At 35.9% G+C, this 19,567-nt stretch overlaps 1 protein-coding gene across 3 annotated transcripts in view; it reads right to left on the bottom strand.

Annotated features, from left to right (window-relative positions):
• Nucleotides 1-3,987: 3,987 nt before the first annotated feature.
• The window catches only part of LOC149796231 (uncharacterized), a 39,016-nt gene continuing 23,436 nt past the window's right edge, over nt 3,988-19,567 (bottom strand). For all 3 annotated transcript variants that reach the window (XM_089964211.1, XM_089964209.1, XM_089964210.1), the window contains exon 6: nt 3,988-4,823. In XM_089964211.1, coding sequence (XP_089820337.1) covers nt 4,437-4,823 — 387 coding nt within the window. In that variant the 3' untranslated portion in view covers nt 3,988-4,436. The remainder of the gene's footprint in view (nt 4,824-19,567) is intronic.

Below are 19,567 nucleotides of genomic sequence, written 5' to 3'. Positions count from 1 at the left end.
ATTACCTTCGACTCACCCACTATACATTAACAAAAACCCTTGAATTTGTTGTTGTTATTGTTTGGGGTTTACATGGCATAACAAGCCCCATGGCGGTAAATTCGCAATTTTCAGAAAGACGACCTTTTTCTACCCAATTCCATTTGGACAGTCGATTTCGACAAATGGTCACCATAAATGTTTATAGTATTAGTAAAAAGAAAAAGTTATATAAGGCGGGATAAAGAAATGTTTCCCACGATCGCAGCAATCAGTAGAGAGAATACTGTGCAAGAAATCCATTGGCTTATTTAGATCAAATAGAATTACGTAAAGTGATATGTTAACGTGTTGCAATATTAAAATTATTAAAATGCACACACTTTATGTAAAGTGTACACACTGTGATAATGTGAGATATTATATACCGAGCGACAGGTGTAAAGTGAAGTTGTTTGCATTTGTAACATGCACAATGGAAAAAATGAATATAACACTTCTTTAAATATTGTATTTGTGGTAATCGTACATGACTTAAGCACACAGCTGATAAAACGTTCGGCTCCAATATTCTCAAAATCTCAACCAAAACTTGTCTAAAGTACGCTAGATTTAACAGTTGTGTAAATAAAGAAAGTGAATTTTGCCAGAGCAGGCAATGTCACTTTTTGAAAGTGCAACGAATGAATTGAAATAGCACAATAAAGGTTATCGGATCGTTTTTCACAATTTGCCTTATAAGTCCAGGCAGTGAGAATGACCAAGCGGAGCTAGCAGCTTCTTATAGATGCACATTTGAAGATAAAGTTGCATTCTCTGTAACCCAAATTACATCCATCAAGCACATAAAAAATGGGAATTAAACGTTATTTTAACAATACCAAGAAATTCAAGGTTTTGTTTTAAATAGCCATGATAAACAGGGAAGAAAAACTTTCGAAAAAAACCCTACGCAAATTACGAAACTGTAGAGCACAAGCTTAAAACAAATATGACTATGTGTCTAGTTGCTTTTCTCTTTCTAAAGTCCACCGCTCCGGTGGCCTAGTGGTTAGAGCGTCCGCCTCGGATGCGGGAGGTCGTGGGTTCGATCCCCGGCTAAATCATACCAAAGGCTAACAAAAATGGTACTAACAGCTCCCTCGCTTGGCGCTCAGCATTAAGAGGTTAGTGTTAGGACTGGTCGGCCCGGTGTCAGGATAATGTGACTGGGTGGGACATCATGCTAAATGTCTGCGGCATGATGCACCAGTGCTAGACATCACTATAAACTGCCACATTGCAGACATCGTAGCGATATGACTGAAAAATTGTTAAAGCTACGTTGAAAATCCAAATCACACACACACACACACACACACACACACACACTTTCTAAAGTCATCATGTATTATTTCCTGAACAAACTGCTACATTAAAAATAGTTTTATGTACAAAATGAAGCTAATTATGCCTGGGTTTTTGTCTTTCTTATACAATATGCCTTGTTGCAGAGTTTTGTGAAACGACCCTAATTATAAGGAAATTGGGAGTCTTAGAACACAAAAATATAGCAAAAATGTATTTTCATTCATTTGTAATAAAAATTAAGGAGATTGTGATGACAAAGCAGATTCGCTTTCTTCCATATACTAGTGTTAGAAAAATGAGGAAACTGTTATCATTTGACCTAGTACCTATGTGAATATGATCTGTTCCATCCCTGTTCAATTTGTACAATTTATTAGTGAAAGTTTTGGAATATTTGTGGCAAGTTTCACATTCCTGTCTTTTATCATAATATTTATTGATATGTTGAGACCATGCAATGTGCATTTTTAAAATAGCTCACTTTTCTTTGTTTTTGGGTGGGTGGACGAGGGGTGGGGGGCCGAATTGGGCTTGTATGGAACTTTGTTACTAATGAATACTGTTCTGTGGAAGAAATGCATGCAAATTATTTACAAGGACTGCTTAGTTGCTTACGAGTGACAGATATAAAATGAAGTTGATTGTAATTGTCACATGCACATTGGAGAGAATGTTAGCTTACCTATACTACTTCTCTCCATGTTGTATGTGTGTGTGTGTGTGTGTGTGTGTGTGTGTGTGTGTGAGAGAGAGAGAGAGAGAGAGAGAGAGAGAGAGTTGGATTTTTAACATAGTTTTAAAAAAACTTCAGTCATATCGCTACGATGTCTGCAGTGTGACAGTATATAGTCGTGTCTAGCACTGAGGCATCATGCCACAGACATGTAGCATGATGTCCTACCCAGTCACATATATCCTGACACCGGGCCGACCAGTCCTAACACTAACCTCTTAATGCTGAGCGCCAAGCGAGGCAGCTGTTAGTACCATTTTTGTAAGTCTTTGGTATGACTCGGCCGGGGATAGAAAACACGACCTCCCGCATCCGAGGAGGACGCTCTAACCACTAGGCCACCGGAGCGGTGTTGTAGTTGTGAAAACTGTGTATGCTCAAAGCACACAGCTGCTCAAAATGTGCTCAAAAACTAAGGCCAAAGTAATTAAAGTACTCTGACGACCAGTTATTCAAATACGGAAAACAAATTTACAAGAGTATTAAAAGTGAAATGAATGAATTAAAAATATATCAATAGTACCAAAAAACAGTTAATGCCTCTTTTTTGTTTATTTTACAATTTTCTTTTGACGTCCAGTAAGTGAAAATCATCAAGTTGAGCTAACAGTTTTTTTACATGTGCACATTCGAAGAAAAGCCAATCTGTTTTCTCTGTAAGTCAAATTACATTCATCAATCATACGCCAAAGAAGGGAATTAAAATCTATTTTAATAATATCAACAATATCAAATATATACAATGCCTTTTCGTAAATTGCCAGGATAACCAGTGCAGAAAACCTGTAAATGTATGTTTTCTTTTAAAATTAAATCATATGCAAAGACTGAAACCGTAAAAAGCAATTTACAAAATGGCAAGTAATCAATTCGCAGTGAAACGGGGGCAATGATGCGTAAAGAGCTAGCGATACTAGTTCAAATCCCATTATATATCTATGGAAACACCATTATATTAAATATTAAAAAACGTTAAAATTATAAATGCTCTTGATCAAACCTATGTTAATCGGTCTTTGATACAAGCTTCTGTTTAGAGAACACCATAGTCCTGCGTCATATTCTTGATGTACGTGTGTTTCAAACATGTATTTCGAATCAGCACCAAAAACATCAGGTGCAAATGTTCACTAATGAGTGTTCTAAAATCATATATGTTATATGATTACACTTCCAACATTAAAATATTGTCTCTAATTTAATTCATTTACAAAAGGAATAAGTCCTCATAATATTATTTTTGCTAAACCTATGCTCTCATTATCGTCCAATCCTCTCGATTATCACGGTACATTCTGTGTCTGACAAGCTGATGATTCGATATGCTTGCGAACAGATATATTGACAAGGCATACAACTAGAGGAATTGACGATTCTCCGCATCTAATATAGTTTCATTGAGTGGAAATGATACTCTAGAATACGTTCTTATTTCATCAGCAATTACACACTTCATACCAGGGACTTTACATGGCTACAATCAGTTCTGTTTATCCATAATTCTATCATTTACGCGACTTGGTTTTTGCTTATCCGCAATCATAGCCGCATAGTAAGTTGATTCAGGAGGTGCGATATCAGAATGATAATTGAAACTCGTTTAGTACACAATATCTCTGCTGAGTTCTGTGTTCTAATGAATTAAAGTACGGCGATACACCAGCAAGTGTTTCTACATTAAGCTCTTCAAACCAAGATATTGTCTCCAAAACACACCTTCTTAAACAACTAGTTTATTGGGATTGAAAACTACACACGTGTAGGCCTTTGTACGTTAATTTATATTCGTTCAAATATATATCAAATTTGTTGAATAGATTTGCAATATACACATAATTGCAAAGACAAATTACAGGGATTGGCAAGTTGACACGGCTTAGTTTTGCACTTTTTGTTCTTTCTTCGGGGTTTGTGGGTGGATAAAACAAGTCTCTAAGTCTCTAAATATATGGCTTTATGCATGTTTGGTTGAATAATAATGTACAAAGTTAAACGAAGCACAAAATATAGTTTATTTGTCGTTTCTTTCTCTTTTTTATTAAATCATCACGTTAACAGTTGTTGAGCTTAAGAAATAATTTTAAAAGCCAATATGTTCATGCTATTTACTAGGGATTAATTGTTAAGGCCAATATTTCCATGTTATTTGCTTCTCAACACGTAAATGATATTTGCAACTAACGTAATGTGAATTAATACGAACCTCCTCTTTCAAGCCACCAATTTTAGTGCTGCGTAACGTATAATTATTTTCATGATGTTCAAGAAAGTGGATGCATTCATAGTGCATGCGTAATTATGATGCAAGCATGAAAAGAACACAACGGGCTTTATTATATTTGTTCACGAATAATGAGTATGATTGTCAAAAGCGTTAAATATATGACATGAGAAGTTGTTCCTCTCTGTCTTTAAGGCGGGACTTTTCAATAACGTCCTCTGAGGAGGGCGAAGAATTAAGTTCCGTTACGACACATCTTTGCTCTGAACGGGGAGACGAATATTCTTCATATCTCTCTTTCAGAAATATCCGTTGCAGGTCAAGTGTAAGAATGGGAGGGACGAACCACATATTTGGTCCACCAAGATTGTGCTGCCTGAACTGTGGAGGGGATATGGGGGCCATATTCCCATCATCCCCTTTCTCCTTGCGAATAATACTCTCGAGTTCATACTGCTTCCTCATCAACTCTGTCATGTTGGAATCCAGGTATTCCTTCCCCTGCCTTTGCTCTTCAATTTGACGCTCAATCAAATTTTGCTGAAAGATGCATACAGATTAATGTTTAAAAATAAACAAGAAAAAGCAACAAAATAAACCCCGACTCTCTCTCTCTCTCTCTCTCTCTCTCTCTCTCTCTCTATATATATATATATATATATATATATATATATATATATATATATATATATATATATATATATATATATATATATATATATATATATATATATATGTGTGTGTGTGTGTGTGTGTGTGTGTGTGTGTACTCTTTTACTGACATCGAGGCTTTCCGTGTGGCATTACAGGCGGTACGACTGTGCAATGTGAACGATTTTGATATTGCGAATTCTGACACGTCATTACCTTGTTTACATATTTTTAAATGCTTTCAGTTTGGCTGAAACGGACAATAAATGTATTTATAACCGGTTATCCATATTACTTTAACAAAATCGCAACCGGTTATTCCTAGTGAGAAACACCCTTTCAGTAAGTGTAAACTTGTAAGAATTACGAAATTATCAAGTTTTCGGGGTTATTAAACCTAGTGAAAGTTAGTTTTACACATACTGACACATGTTTGTATATGCACGAGTTATACGTATACATTCAGAATGGGGATGATAAATTTAGATTACTGATTAGGATTAACTCCTTCAATATCCGATTACATTTCACCCACTGCAATGCAAATGCATCTGTTATGAATTCCCGTAGGTACTAAAAACAGGGAAGCGCCATGGGACCGCACAATTAGAAAGTTTTAGAAAGAATAAAAATCACTGTCTATAGGTTGTTAGAGACATCAGGTACGGTTGTAAGATTCCAATAGCATGTTTACTTGATTTCTATTGCATGCAAATCAATTGCCTGTTTTGGTTCTGTTGCCTTGTTAGCCCTCCGATTCTCTATGTGTGCAAGGAGTTCTTGGAAGTTTTCCATTTCCACCAGCATGGTTTCGAACTCTGCCATGGTAGTCTTTCGCTCTTCGATGTCGACCAAGTACAGATTGGTAATTGTGTTGACACTGTTTTGTGCCCCAGCCAAAGTTTGGAATAGACATGTATTCGTTTATGTACGTGTTACAATAGCTAATGTCGATATAACTCTGACAACATTTCCAATTGGTATACCAATGAGACTTGCATCTTATTTTATATTTTTGCGCATATATTTGTTCTCATGAGGATTTCATAACTACTCTGTTCCTACGCCTCGATTACTTTTTTCGCATCGATAGCCTTGAAGATTCATCAGAGTCTTACTATTAATAAAGTCATCTTGAAGAATAAATGCTCGGCAAGCAGACGCATAGCAGCCGGATGCAGTACGCACACTCACTTCTAAACCAATTACCTTTCTTCACCGATACAACTGCCATGTAATTATTGAAAATACCTTCCCGAAAAGTATGTAAGTCTTCGGGGAGAGGTTACGTGCTTTTTTACATAGAGGTACATGATTACGCCCCTGCTTTGTGTAGGCAATGATCGTCCTCGTTTTCGTCCAAAACCTGTTGCCAGGACAAGTGCGTCTTTGTTTATTATCCACCTGGGTATTCTTTCGTCAGTCGTGTTATTGTTGTTCGTTTTGTATAATGGATAGAGGAATTTATGGCGGTGGATCTGTGATTCCACTTCATCGTTGTAGAAATAATCCTTGGATTTTGTTACGACCAACGGCCACATGGCAATGGACCGGGCATTTGCGCGTGCTAATGGACTAATTCCAACCTGGACTCAGTTTGGCATTGGTACATTAGGTTGATTCCAACTAACAATTTTTATTTAACCCTCGGATAGATTATATTTGTTTGTATACAAAAGGATGTAAACGCGGTCCTCATACAGGTGTTCGTCGACACGAGGGACAAAAATGTCGTCAGCGTTGACATGCCCTTCCAAGCTGATCTTTCGATTCAGTTCCATGGTCTTCCGGAAAAGAATCAGTAAGCGACGCGTTTGCAATGCATCCAAGATTACTAGGTTAGCAGACATCAGTACAAATGCCAAAGAGGGGTTAATTGAGCTTCTTTCTGAATCTTCAACCCTTGTGACTATTCTTTAAAGGGCGTTCATTCTAAACTATGCTGCAGCTCAAAAGGTTCCAAACGACTTATCATTGAGATCTAATTTAAATAAAGAATATGTACTGTGTAATATTTTGATTTTCTTAAGATCTTCCACCATGCTTCCGCTACCTTCTGTTACTGAAAGAAAACTTTAGTAATCGAATACCAATAAATGGAGGTGAACACGATGAAGAAATAATAGCCAGTTTTCTCACCTTGCGTCTCATACTCCAAAGATCTTCAGACAACCCCCGAATCCCTAAAAGCCCTACTTGAGGTACTAGAGAGATTATTGCTGCTTGTCGCGGACTAGAAGTAAATGAACCATAAAAATACCTGATCATTTTCGGTGCTAATCTAGCACTGGCGACCACGATGTGAGAAACCATCAACGTAGGCCCATGTGTGGAAATTTTTGCGTTCAGGTATTGTTTCGTGCCAGTATTGACAACATCAACGTAATTTATTTATAAATTCCACCGACATGCCAGAGTCCCTGATTCCCCTCGTTTGCTGTGATTTCGGCTAGAATTTTGGCGATGGCGCTATCGCGGCTTTAAAATAATGTAGTTCATGTTAACATCTGACTTAACAGTTTTTAAAAATCACATGCTCGTTTGGGACGATGCCAACAACAACCCGATTGTTCAACTCTGTCAGATCAGCTTTGGTTATAAACCTGGTAAAATAAACACCGGCGCACCGTCGGGTTGGTGAGCATTAACTGGCGTTTCATATATTTCTAATGTAGCTTCTAAGTGACAACACAAAATCATAGCCTTTGCTTCCCGAGAGTGGATGTAGTGCTTCAATGACAACTTGTCAACATATTGTGCGATCTGTTTTCAACGTCAGAGGTGAATACAACAGCGCTAATGAAGCTGCTTTTTGACAATCCTCGTCTGCGTAGATAAACAACTGTGACGATATTTTCATCCCGGTCCTTGTACGACCAAAACTTGTGATAGATTTTGCTTTAAGCTCAAGCTATCTTAATAAACACGTCAAACGAGTCATTGACGCAGTACAACACTGACGGTTCATTTGCTCCGTCGTATCTGACAACAGTGTAGCAAAACCGACATGGGACTTGTTCAGTAACTTGCGTTGTATTTGAATGAACCGCAGAGATTGGGGCTTCCATGAGAACGTACTGAAATCCAAAGTCCGCGTACATAGCAAAAGGTATTTTCATCTTCCGTCCTGAATACATGCAAGCAAAATCGAACTGAAACATTTTCATCTTTTGCTTGCTGTACCAGTACACCATTCGGAAAAGTTTATCTACGCTTAATTTTACCGAGCCACTGGATCATCTATGTTGCTCAACAACAACAACAGGCCAACATTCGCTTTGTACTTGTGCGAATCGTCGAATCCATCGACGTTTGCTGTTCCAAGTAACCACATTCACGGCGATATCAGGATTGAATTATTTAATCTTTTCATGTCAGTTATCCACACAGCGAAATCAATGTTACAAAATCGAGTTCGTCTAGATATTAATGGTATTTTCAAGTCTGATCTGTACTGCCACTCTTGGAATACAGCGCGGATAATATCACCCATTAAAAACACCGATTATTGATGTTTTCAAGTCCAACACTTTGTTGTTGCAATATAACTTGATCCGCGACAAGGCTTATAGAAAACCTTAATATGATCGTCTTTTCATCTGGAAAGAGTCCACCCTGAACCTGCTTGGGTGTGTTTATCAAATTTCCTAAGGATCGATGCCAAGCCTTTGTCGAATTCATCGTTGATAGTCCCAGTGTTTTCAAGGTTCAATATCACAAGGGCGTCACACTGAAACATTTTCTCTAAGTATGTAGGTAGTACAGAGCCTCCGTTGATTAATTGCTATGGCATAGTAAAGTTCACACCAAAAACAGTGTCTGATTTGAAACCGAGAAGTTTCTTGTGCTACAACGTTGATATGGTCGACGGACACGTGTTCATGAAAAGCTTGAGATAGTCTTTTATTGTCTTGTATACGTTTGAGACGATTGACCGGTAAAATTCAAAATAGCAAAACGATTTTGTGCAACGCGCATTAGTATAAGCATTGTGACATCGATTTTCCTCAGGGGCAACCACACCTGCCATTTGGGCCCGCGTGGCCCATGAAGAAAGTTTGATATGCGACCGCGCTGCATTTGCATGAAGCTGCCTTATTGTCAACCGTTGCTTATTCGGAGAAGTCATAATATAGTAAGTACATCTGCCTACCTTGCACATTTTTCTAACATTACGCCATTATGCTTCAGTTGATTTACAGTTGGCATAACCTTATATAATATAAACATCATACAATTTTTGGTAATTAAGCTTTCATAATATTAATTTTAATATAACACGATGGGAAACGTCATTCGCCTCAATCATAGAAATTATTTCTTTGACTTCTGTTTTCCTTTCATCATTATCATCGACGGCATTGTTGGTTTTACAATCAACGGCGCCGACAACATTTCCACAGTTACGTTGGCAAGTCTTCGCCGGCGCGCGCAAATACTCAGAATCTGCACCAAAGGCATAGCTGATCACGCGACTTGAGTCGCATACCACATTTGAGGCATGGTCGATAACAGAATTCATAATATTTGTTCTGCCACAAAGTTCAAGATTTCAAAAACAAACACCGTTACAACGATTGCGTCCCTGTGCCATCAGACTTCCCATGAATAAGATTGCTTTCTTTAGTAATTTGGTCCACTGGCCCATAATTTCAAAATACAATACAAGCAAATACGATATGTGCCATGGAGTGCAGAAATTCAATGAGGTGTGGTATGTGCGTATACGTACAAAATTTCTTATAAAGAATCAATGTAGGAGATCATAACGGTGCTATATTGGGAAGTTACCACCATATTTATATCCTTGTATTTTCATTATATGCGTATATTTTCTGTATGCTGTATATTCTGATTTGCAATATTTTATGTTGCATTTTCTACGTTTGTAGGATGTACATTCTAGATGGCATATTTACTTCTGCCAATATGCATTACTGAGTTTGTTATGATATTACAATATTGCAATGGCTTTCCTCAGATTCCATCAAAGTAATTCTATGCGCATTTTCAACATTACACACATTAACATTTTTAACTGTCTCATTCCAACTTTAAATTTACTCATTGAAAGTGCCATATTTTATTTTATAACACACTGTTTGGTATGACACAAGAAAAACGTTCAATACTGAAAATTACAATGTAGTACAACAACAGTTAGGTGGTCTAAGACGCTCGACTTTACAGATTACTGACATATCAGTCTGTTAACATGTGTTCAAGCATTGGGCTCGGCTAACATTGGTATTTGAAAAAGCTTGCCAGTAGCTTTTCATGGGTTGCTAGTTCTTTCGGGCTCTTCCTCCACCAGATTTGCTGGCAGAAATGTATAGCCTATCGTGTGCTTAAAAATGGCGTTAAGCCCACAACAAAAACATATTGTGTGACCTTTCGATATGCTTGTAAACGATATCAGGGACAAATATTAACAAGATATGCCATAGCTGAAATAAATGATCAGTATGACACAGTAGTGACTGATTACACCTGACGCATTATTTGTTCAGAAACGCGAGATGTTATTTGTCTAAGCTTGTGCTGGCCTTGCAAAACAGTCATTTTACTTCATCTCCCCATACATACTCTAAAATAAAAAAAATTCGTCGAATTCCCGTGAAAACGATTACTGGAATAACTTCACAAAAGAGCAACATTTGATGAATTTTTCGTGTTTCCAAAGAAAATCTTTTCGAGAATATTTTTTACCAAAAATGTTGACTCGATTAAGAAAACTAAATGAACCCCTTGAAATGTTCAAATATTTTCTTTCTCTGTTCAAGGCTATAACATTTGAAGAAAGAAAATAAAAATGTTACTTCTTACTCAGGAATACGAAAATCATACTGAATTTATAAACGTTTTATATTTAGCGAGACATTTATTTTGGAAATGAACATATGGAGTCATTATTGATTTTTTTAACGAAGCTGCGTCTGGTAAATTCAGTTCGTCACAAAATAGTTTACCTGAGCAAAACACAGTTTAAGCGAGGAATGTTTCGGCAAAACATAACCGAGTGAATGTTGCAGGTGTCAGTGCGACGCATGGCAATTTAAGTTGATCGATGTGATTATGAGCCTTGTTAAATCCATGGCAGTGTGTTAAGGATACGGTATTTCAATAAGTCTGATTTGGGCATGATGGATTCTTAATGAGGTCCGTCCAATAACTATATCAGGTGAAAACTTAGGTTGATTATCATAAATGTAAAGTGTTGAAATGTTGCAGAACAAAGTTTGTATTTGCTGCAAAATTTGTCATAAGTAGAAACCTTGCAGACATCAGTTTATTAAAGGAAACGCGAAATATGTGGAATTATATATATATATATATATATATATATATATATATATATATATATATATATATATATATATATATATATATATATATATATATGGATGGGCGTGTGTTAATTTTTGGCGGTTAAATAAATCTAGATCCTGATTGAATAAGTAACGGATTGTTGTGTGTTTCTCAGGCGAAGTCTCGTGTTTTATGAATGTTCTACATCGCAAAATTTAGTCTAAGCTTTGCGTCTTGCGAAAGTCTTGGCTCCGGAGACAGGGCATAATCATTCGTAACGATTGTCCAGGGGACATGTAACTGGAAGTCTATAGAGACATTTCTATAAATGATAAGGACACGAAAGAGAGCAAGTTACCTTACCTTAGTTTCATACAATTTTTCTTAGGTGTGAGTCGGAAGATAACCGTACTATAGTCTGACTCTACATCCCCGTTTGTTTGTACCCCCTACCGATTTCAAAAACGAGAAAGTTTAATTGATAAAAAAGTGCACAGAACTAAGTCAGTTGAATCATTAATTTATAATTTCTAACCTGACTGAGACCAGAATGGCACTAATGTTGGCATCCCCTGCACCATTTCATGCTTAACGGACTTTCCATACTAACACGGCGCCATATTGCGTACACTATAGGCTAGATTATTTCCATCAGACAACATAATGACGTAGTTCATCCTGTTCGGTAACTGCTAAATAATTGCGTAAATTACATAACGTTGAGAATTTGGAATTATATCCCTCTGCATATATGAACATAGAAATTAAACCGCTTGTTAAATCCACATGAAACGCAAACTTGTAGTTGTCATTATTTTCCTTTGCTTGATTCGACATTGTAAATATCGGAAGCAGACGACTTATGTATGTACATCTGTAGTCGTGACACACCCCTTTGCTGAAAATGGACTTGTCCAGAAACTGGAAATGGATCCGAGCATGTCCGTCTATTACACTGAAAACTTCCGTTAAGCATGAAATGCGCATAAGATGACGGTGTTAGGGCCACTCTACTCAGAGTCAGGTTAGAAACTATAAATCAATGAATGAACTGACTAAGTTCCTTGCACTTTTTATCACATTAAAGTTTTCCATTATTTAAATCAGTAGGAGGGTACAAACAAACCGGTTTGTATTATCAGACTATAGCAGTTAGTGTCCGTTTGAATTACGATGTGACCATAACTTACATAATGGGAGAGGAGATAATATTATATCCAAGTAGTAAGAATCTAAGAAAATATTTAGGCTGCATATTTATCTATTTTATAAGGAGATAGCTCCACACAACGCCACATAACAACAGAGCAGGAGACGGAGAAGTAAGACGATCTATGAGGCTGGAGGAAAGAGGGAAGCCTCTTTAGGCTGCAGCACAAGGGAGCCAAAGAGATAAATCGACCCCTAATTACTACCGGTGTTTTATCTGGAATGACACGCAACCAAGTCATCAGATTATGCAGTCATGCTGGACAGCTGATTTCGAAAAATCTCACTAGTTTTGATGATGAAATTTGTTACCTCTGTGTAAATGGAACTGCTAATTGCATTCTTAATAACATTTGGTAATTTTTTCTGATGGAAGAGTATTCCTCAAGTGTCTTGTATAATTTCATTTTGGTTATTTAATTGATTAAATTGCTATATTTTATATACGGGTGCTTGTGTTGTTCTATTCTATTATCTCAGCTGAGATCTCCATTTATTCAATTCATTAATTTCATATTTTATTATCCACTCGACAATAGCAATAATACCGATTATATATATATATATATATATATATATATATATATATATATATATATATATATATATATATATATATATATATATACACACACACACAGTGGAGCCTCGTTAATCCAGACACATTCGTTCCCAGCGAATATGTGCGGATTAACGAGTTTTCCGGATAATTGAATCATGCATATTTTTTATTTTACGATATCATCACACCGTATATATGTACATGTATATGCTAGCTTTAAATGTAATGTACTGTATATTCAATAATGGTTGAAATAAATTAATGAATACATCTATTAATTTGTGTTTATTTCACATTATTATAACATGTGCTTGTACGTACATATACAGTAAATAGAAGTTTTGACAATTAACACATCGAACACATCACACTATATTCATGTACATGTATGTACTGTACATACATTTATTATGTCAATTTCCTGAAGAAGTCTGTAACCTTTGTTTGCCTGGATTCTTTGAAGCCCTATACTGTCCACAGCTTAAAAATGTCAACTGTATTTGCACAGCAAACAATAATCTGTGATTGTTACATACGATTGGCAAACAACAAAGAGTCTTAATGACACTTTTAATTTTTTTTACCATATGTTATGTCAAAAAGCGTGGACGATTTGATCCCAGTGTGTTTATTTAATTATTAACACCTCCGTCGGCGACTAGCTAAAACAGACATTGTTTATACAATCGCTGGTTACAGTATGGTCACGCTACTTAGTTATTGATACTGGCCATAGATTCTCAAGGGCTTCACTACTGTGTTTTATGTATTATTCTTCTGATTGTATTTTCACATACGATTTTTCGAATTTTTTTATTTTTGGAGAGATTATTTCCGGATTATCGAGACAAGTTTTAATGTAATATTACTTTGGCCCCCGATTTTGATTTCCGTATCCGGAACGCGGATTTCTTGATTAACGGAGCAAATTAACGTTTAGGAATTCCGTTCCCGTTGAATTATGTCCGGATAGCGAGGTTTCCGGAAATATGGAGTCCGGATTAACGAGACTCCACTATATATATATATATATATATATATATATATATATATATATATATATATATATATATATATATATATATATATATATATAGACACAGAGAGAGAGAGAATATTCAATTTCCATGGACGAAGTGCAAAAACGTAAATGAATTTCCAGCAAGATAATTTAGAATGTTTTATATTTACAGATAGAACTATGAGCGGACAGAAGGAGGGAATCATAAAATCACCTGACACTAAAGCCTGTTCCAGATAGCGTTAAACAGGAGCATGTAGGGCTGAAGATTATCCGATTTTGGTGATCGATCTCTCTCTCTCTCTCTCCGGCAAGTTAACCAATATTTGATGCTGAATTAGGGGTTATATGACTATGTTTTCCATTCGCATAATCTGGGTTAATCCGGACCCTGGACAATTTCTACCGCTTCAGTGATTAATCTGACCGCTCCATCTGTGGTCATACTAGGTCATTACAGTTTTGACAAAAGATGACGTTGAGAACAATATTCCCACCTGCATTACGCTAACATCTTGTACCTGTCGCTGTACTGCATGATATTATGCTAACATCTTACTTGTAACTTTTACTGTACTGCATTGTAATGTGTACAATGTTATGCACATGTACCGTTATTGTGATTTATATGTAATCAAATAAACTGTCAGAATGCAACGAGTAGACTTAGAACTGGAATAATGCAGTGTAAAATGTTGACTTGTGTTATACTGAAAATATGCACATGGAATCTGAAGATATGAAATGGCAGCATTCCAGTAACATGCATATAAATTTAGAAAGAACTATTGGCAGATGTAATGATACAATCGTGAATGTACATCTTATACAAACATAAAATGGAAAAACAGAGTAATGGAAGAGCGAATATACAGCAGATGCTTAAAGAAAATGCATGCGTAGAATTATGCCGATAATCCCCTCCTTACGGTGCTACTACTACTAAGATTACAATTTACCATTCGTGTGAGTTGTCAAAGTCTGTCTCACTCGAAAAGCCAAATGGATATAGTAAGAAAGGTTTCTTATTAGTAATATATTATTATGACTCATGAGGGATACCACTTTTTACAGTTGGATAAAGATAATAAACTTCATTAAAATATTTCTTTCTTAAATGGTCGTAAGATAGACAACACAAATGAAATTGAATTCAACTTTTGACAAAAAAATTGTTTTTTCCAGTGAGAGTACCTATATTTGTTTTCAATCCTACTATGATTACCTCTATGTATGTATATATATATATATATATATATATATATATATATATATATATATATATATATATATATATATATATATATATATATATATATATATAATACTACTATACAGGTTAGAGAATGTTTAATTCGTACTCTACGGAGATTCGAACCTAGGTCCGCGATGTTTTTCCGGTTATAATTCAATTTTCTTCAAGCTACAATACACGCAGTCATGTGAATTGTTAATATTGCTTTGCCGTTTTTGGGGAGCCAAATCATCAATTCTTTGTCAAAAAGGTGAGAAAAGTCGTTTATCGTCTCCAATATCTTGATTTAGCCATATATACCCAAAACCGAACTAAAAAAAACCCCCAAAAACATATTTTTACCTTTGGTAGTTCATTTGGCTTCATCTAATCTTTTCAACATTAAATATCATTGATGTCGGTAGCTAGTTGAAATGTTAACTTTCAGCCAGTATTTAATACATTGTAAATGCTACGGTACAAAGTCGGTATCTTCCGCACACCTCTAACACAATCGCATTATTGATAATTTTAAGAACAACAAAATACTATTTGCAAAAGTTGATTTTATCAAAGAATACAATTTTTTTTAAAACATCCTCTACACTAAAGGAGCCAAATCGTTTTTGACAGTTCAAAATCATTGAAGTTTTTCATAACCTGCGCATCTACTATCTACTTTCCTTTTGTCCAAACCAGTTTTGGAGCGAAAAAAAGCGACTTATTTGTACTAAAGCACACATTTAATACATCTTTCTTGGAAAAACCAAACCACCTTTTGCTTCCAATATAACCCATTTCTGAACATAATGATTTTAGTTTTACTGAGATTGTTTGTCTCCAGTGACATTTACTTTTTTCAGGAACTACTTCAGCACAGTTATCTACATCAGCGTGAAGTACTGCAACAATATCATATGCATCTTCTGAGATAAATAGACCCAAATTGCTTTCAAGCTTCAACTGTGTAATCAAATCATTCATGAAAAAGGAAAACATGATAGGGCTCAAAACACAACCTTGCCTTGTACCTCATGTTCTTTCGAAATAAGAAGTTAAACTTTTAGGTATTCGGACACAGCTTTTCATATCAATACACGTCTCTTAAAATGTTCACCATTTTACTGTTCATACCTTTGTGTATTAATGACGATCACAATTTAGTATGCTGTACATTATCAAAAACTGTTCTAAAATCGACAAAAAGACAATAAAGCTACCTTTTCTGTTTGAGACATATTTTGATTTTAAGCATGAATAATAAAGATATTGTCGAATGCGGATTAATTTCCCTAAACCCTGCTCGTGTTCTATCAGACCATTGTCTTTTGCCCACGTATGTATACGAGTATTCAAAATACCAGTAAAGATCCTGCATAGAGTATAAATAAAGGAGATGCCTCTGTACTTGTTTGGACTGCTCTTCCTATATACCTGAGGATTGTTTTTGTAAAAAAAATATACTGTTCACTATCTTCTACATTTATAGCATACGGCAATTTATCCGATTATGCTGCACTGAATAGTATCTGGTCATGCTATTATCAGCCGTACAATGCTTTGAGTCTATGATGGTAGTGTTATAGCTTTCGTATCCTGCTGCAGTCTCCGCAGACTTGCGAAAAGAGGTTTCTCCTGCGCAAAAGAAAAATTTCTTTAAGCTGGTATTGGGTGAAATCACTGCACACCTGCCAGTACCATAATGAATCACGCCAACTCGAAATGGAAATTCACTATGAGCTGGCACCAAGAATTTAAAATGTGTTGCAGTACATATCCTTGAATTTGAAACACGTTGTAATTACCATGCCATCCTCAAATATTAATTTGAAATATTAATTTTATGGCTTCTTATAGGACCGCTCCGGTGGCCTAAGTGGTTAGAGTGTCCGCCTTAGCTGCGGGAAGTCGCGGGTTTGAACCCTGGCCGAGTCGAATCAAAGACTTATAAAATAATACTAGCAGCTGCCTCACTTGGCGCTCACTAAGACCTGGTAACAGGAAAAAAATTGACTGGGTGGGAAATGCTTCTGCATATCTGCGGCATGATGTCCCAGTGCTAGACATCACTATAAACTGCCAGACTGCAGACACCGTGGCGATATGGCTCAGATTGTTAAATCTACGTTAAAAATGTATATAAAAGAAAGACAAACGCTTTTGTATCTTTGCACTGAAATAACGTTTCACAGAAATCCCGCCATTTCTCCGGACCTTGCAACATTACCTCATATTCAATTGTCAATACAAATGAATACATTTTCATGCATATGTGTATAAGCCATTTGTGTTTCAAAATAATATATGTTGAAGGCATATCTACAATTACTTTGTTCCTGGTGGTGGTCAAGAGAATATTTGCTGACTTCGCTGTCGTCGTTGTTTTCGTTAGATATTCCGCTACACTCGCTAGGTGTGACATTGTCTTTAAATCGTCGACGCTTAAAGTCAGTCGCACGAGCGACCCAGTTAACGTCACAGAGTTAAACTTTCTTGCACAATATCTTACAGTACTTTTTCTTGCTTTTTGTCATTTTCTTTACAGAGTTCCATAGCGCTTGCTCAGACGCGATCCCTACCCCTGCAAATGTATCAACCATCTCAGGATACGTATTTGAAAAATTATACAGCATCTTTTGCGCCTCTTTGATAAATCGATATGATGCATTCAGGATAAATAGCGATTGTTATTCTTTTTAATTTTAATATTCGCATTAGTTTTAGACGCGAATTCTTTCCCAATAATGTGAGCCTATGTTATATATTCACTGTTATTATATAATAAAATGCTCTCACGCAAAAAGAAACAACCTCTGCTCGGAACGTGCTTGTGATCGAGTTTATTTGAAAATTAAAGGAACGCTGCTATCATAAGCTGTTGTACATAATTGTGTACAGTCAGCATCCTTGTCCTAAATCAGAGACGGTTTAAATTTTCAACAGTAGAATTGTACCAAGAGAGATACTAGAAAGCTCAGAGATTGTTTCAGACAAGATTACCTCTCAAAGGATTATGTCTATTACTGTAATAAACATTTACAGTTCATCGTCATATTTGACTTTCATATTTCGTGTGAAACTCAACCTGAGTTCTGTGTTCCATCCATTAGTAAAGAAAAATATAATTTTCCGCTTACGTGATTTGAACCTGTAATGTCCTGATGAAGTGTAACGTTCAGATATATTAACCAATGGACACCTCTTGTAAAAAAATATATAAAATGACTCGTTTATGAACTAGGCGGTACCTGCGAAAAAACGTAAATTACCCGTATCTCCTCTGCAGATGCAAAAAAGAATCCGCAATCATTGATTGGCTTATCAATCAACAATTTATTCTATTCATTCCTTTTTGTACTGTCTTTCTCGCCTTCATCCAGAAAGGTTTACTATTACCATACATAGGACAATAGTAATCCGACACGTACGATGTAAATGAAACAGTGTTCCCGATAATATTGAACTGACTTTTCCAGCATTAAGCAAGATCAAGTTTAACTTGAATTTGAAGATGGTTCTATCGGCACTCATGATGTAAAGAAAACAGTGTTCACGACAGAAAACTAAGTTATTCAAGGTATCATGTCCATTTCCGCTTCATCCTTCCTGCGCATGCATATTAATTGTCGGGAAAAGGTGTCAGCGGAATCTCGTAAACCAGTAATTTTAAAACAAAACGCATATTTGCACATATGGTCTCCTTGTACGCCATTCTTAAATCAAACATAGATGCTCTAGTGTGTGCGCCAATACATCCGAGACTGTATAGGTTTTATTGGTGGTTTGACATACAAAAGACCTTTTATCATTAAAATCAAAAAACATTGTAGATATATCCAACGATCATAGCTGCATTGGCAAAGTACGCCAGACACCTCTTCTTATTATAAAATAATAAAAGAATATATCAGGGTTTTAGATATTGTCATGGAAACTGCATTCATTTTTATCTCTTATGTTAGCATACATTAAAATTAAATAATGGATATAATGACCATCAACTTTTCATGATGAACTAGCTATGCAAATATTTCGGATTATTTCTGTGCAGGCAAAGCAGTCGAGACAGCATGCTACAAAACGTCCTGCTGGTTCAATTTTAGCACAGACCATTAAACTTATACCTAATTGTCAACGTGAAAGAAGAGAATATAATTTCATTTATGATTAATTTAATTAATTAGAAACAAAGAATCTATATCATGAGTTGTTTTATTTTCATCCTTTTTGAATTTTTTCTGTTGTACCAATTTTATTATTGTCCCGTCTTATGTCTTAGAATGGCAGATTACTTTACG

The sequence above is a fragment of the Sinohyriopsis cumingii genome, chromosome 7 (assembly GCF_028554795.1).
Source record: "Sinohyriopsis cumingii isolate HCF-2022 chromosome 7, ASM2855479v2, whole genome shotgun sequence".
NCBI classification, from domain to species: domain Eukaryota; kingdom Metazoa; phylum Mollusca; class Bivalvia; order Unionida; family Unionidae; genus Sinohyriopsis; species Sinohyriopsis cumingii.
Note: the sequence above shows the minus strand (reverse complement) of the source record. Positions and strands in the feature narration are given on the sequence as shown.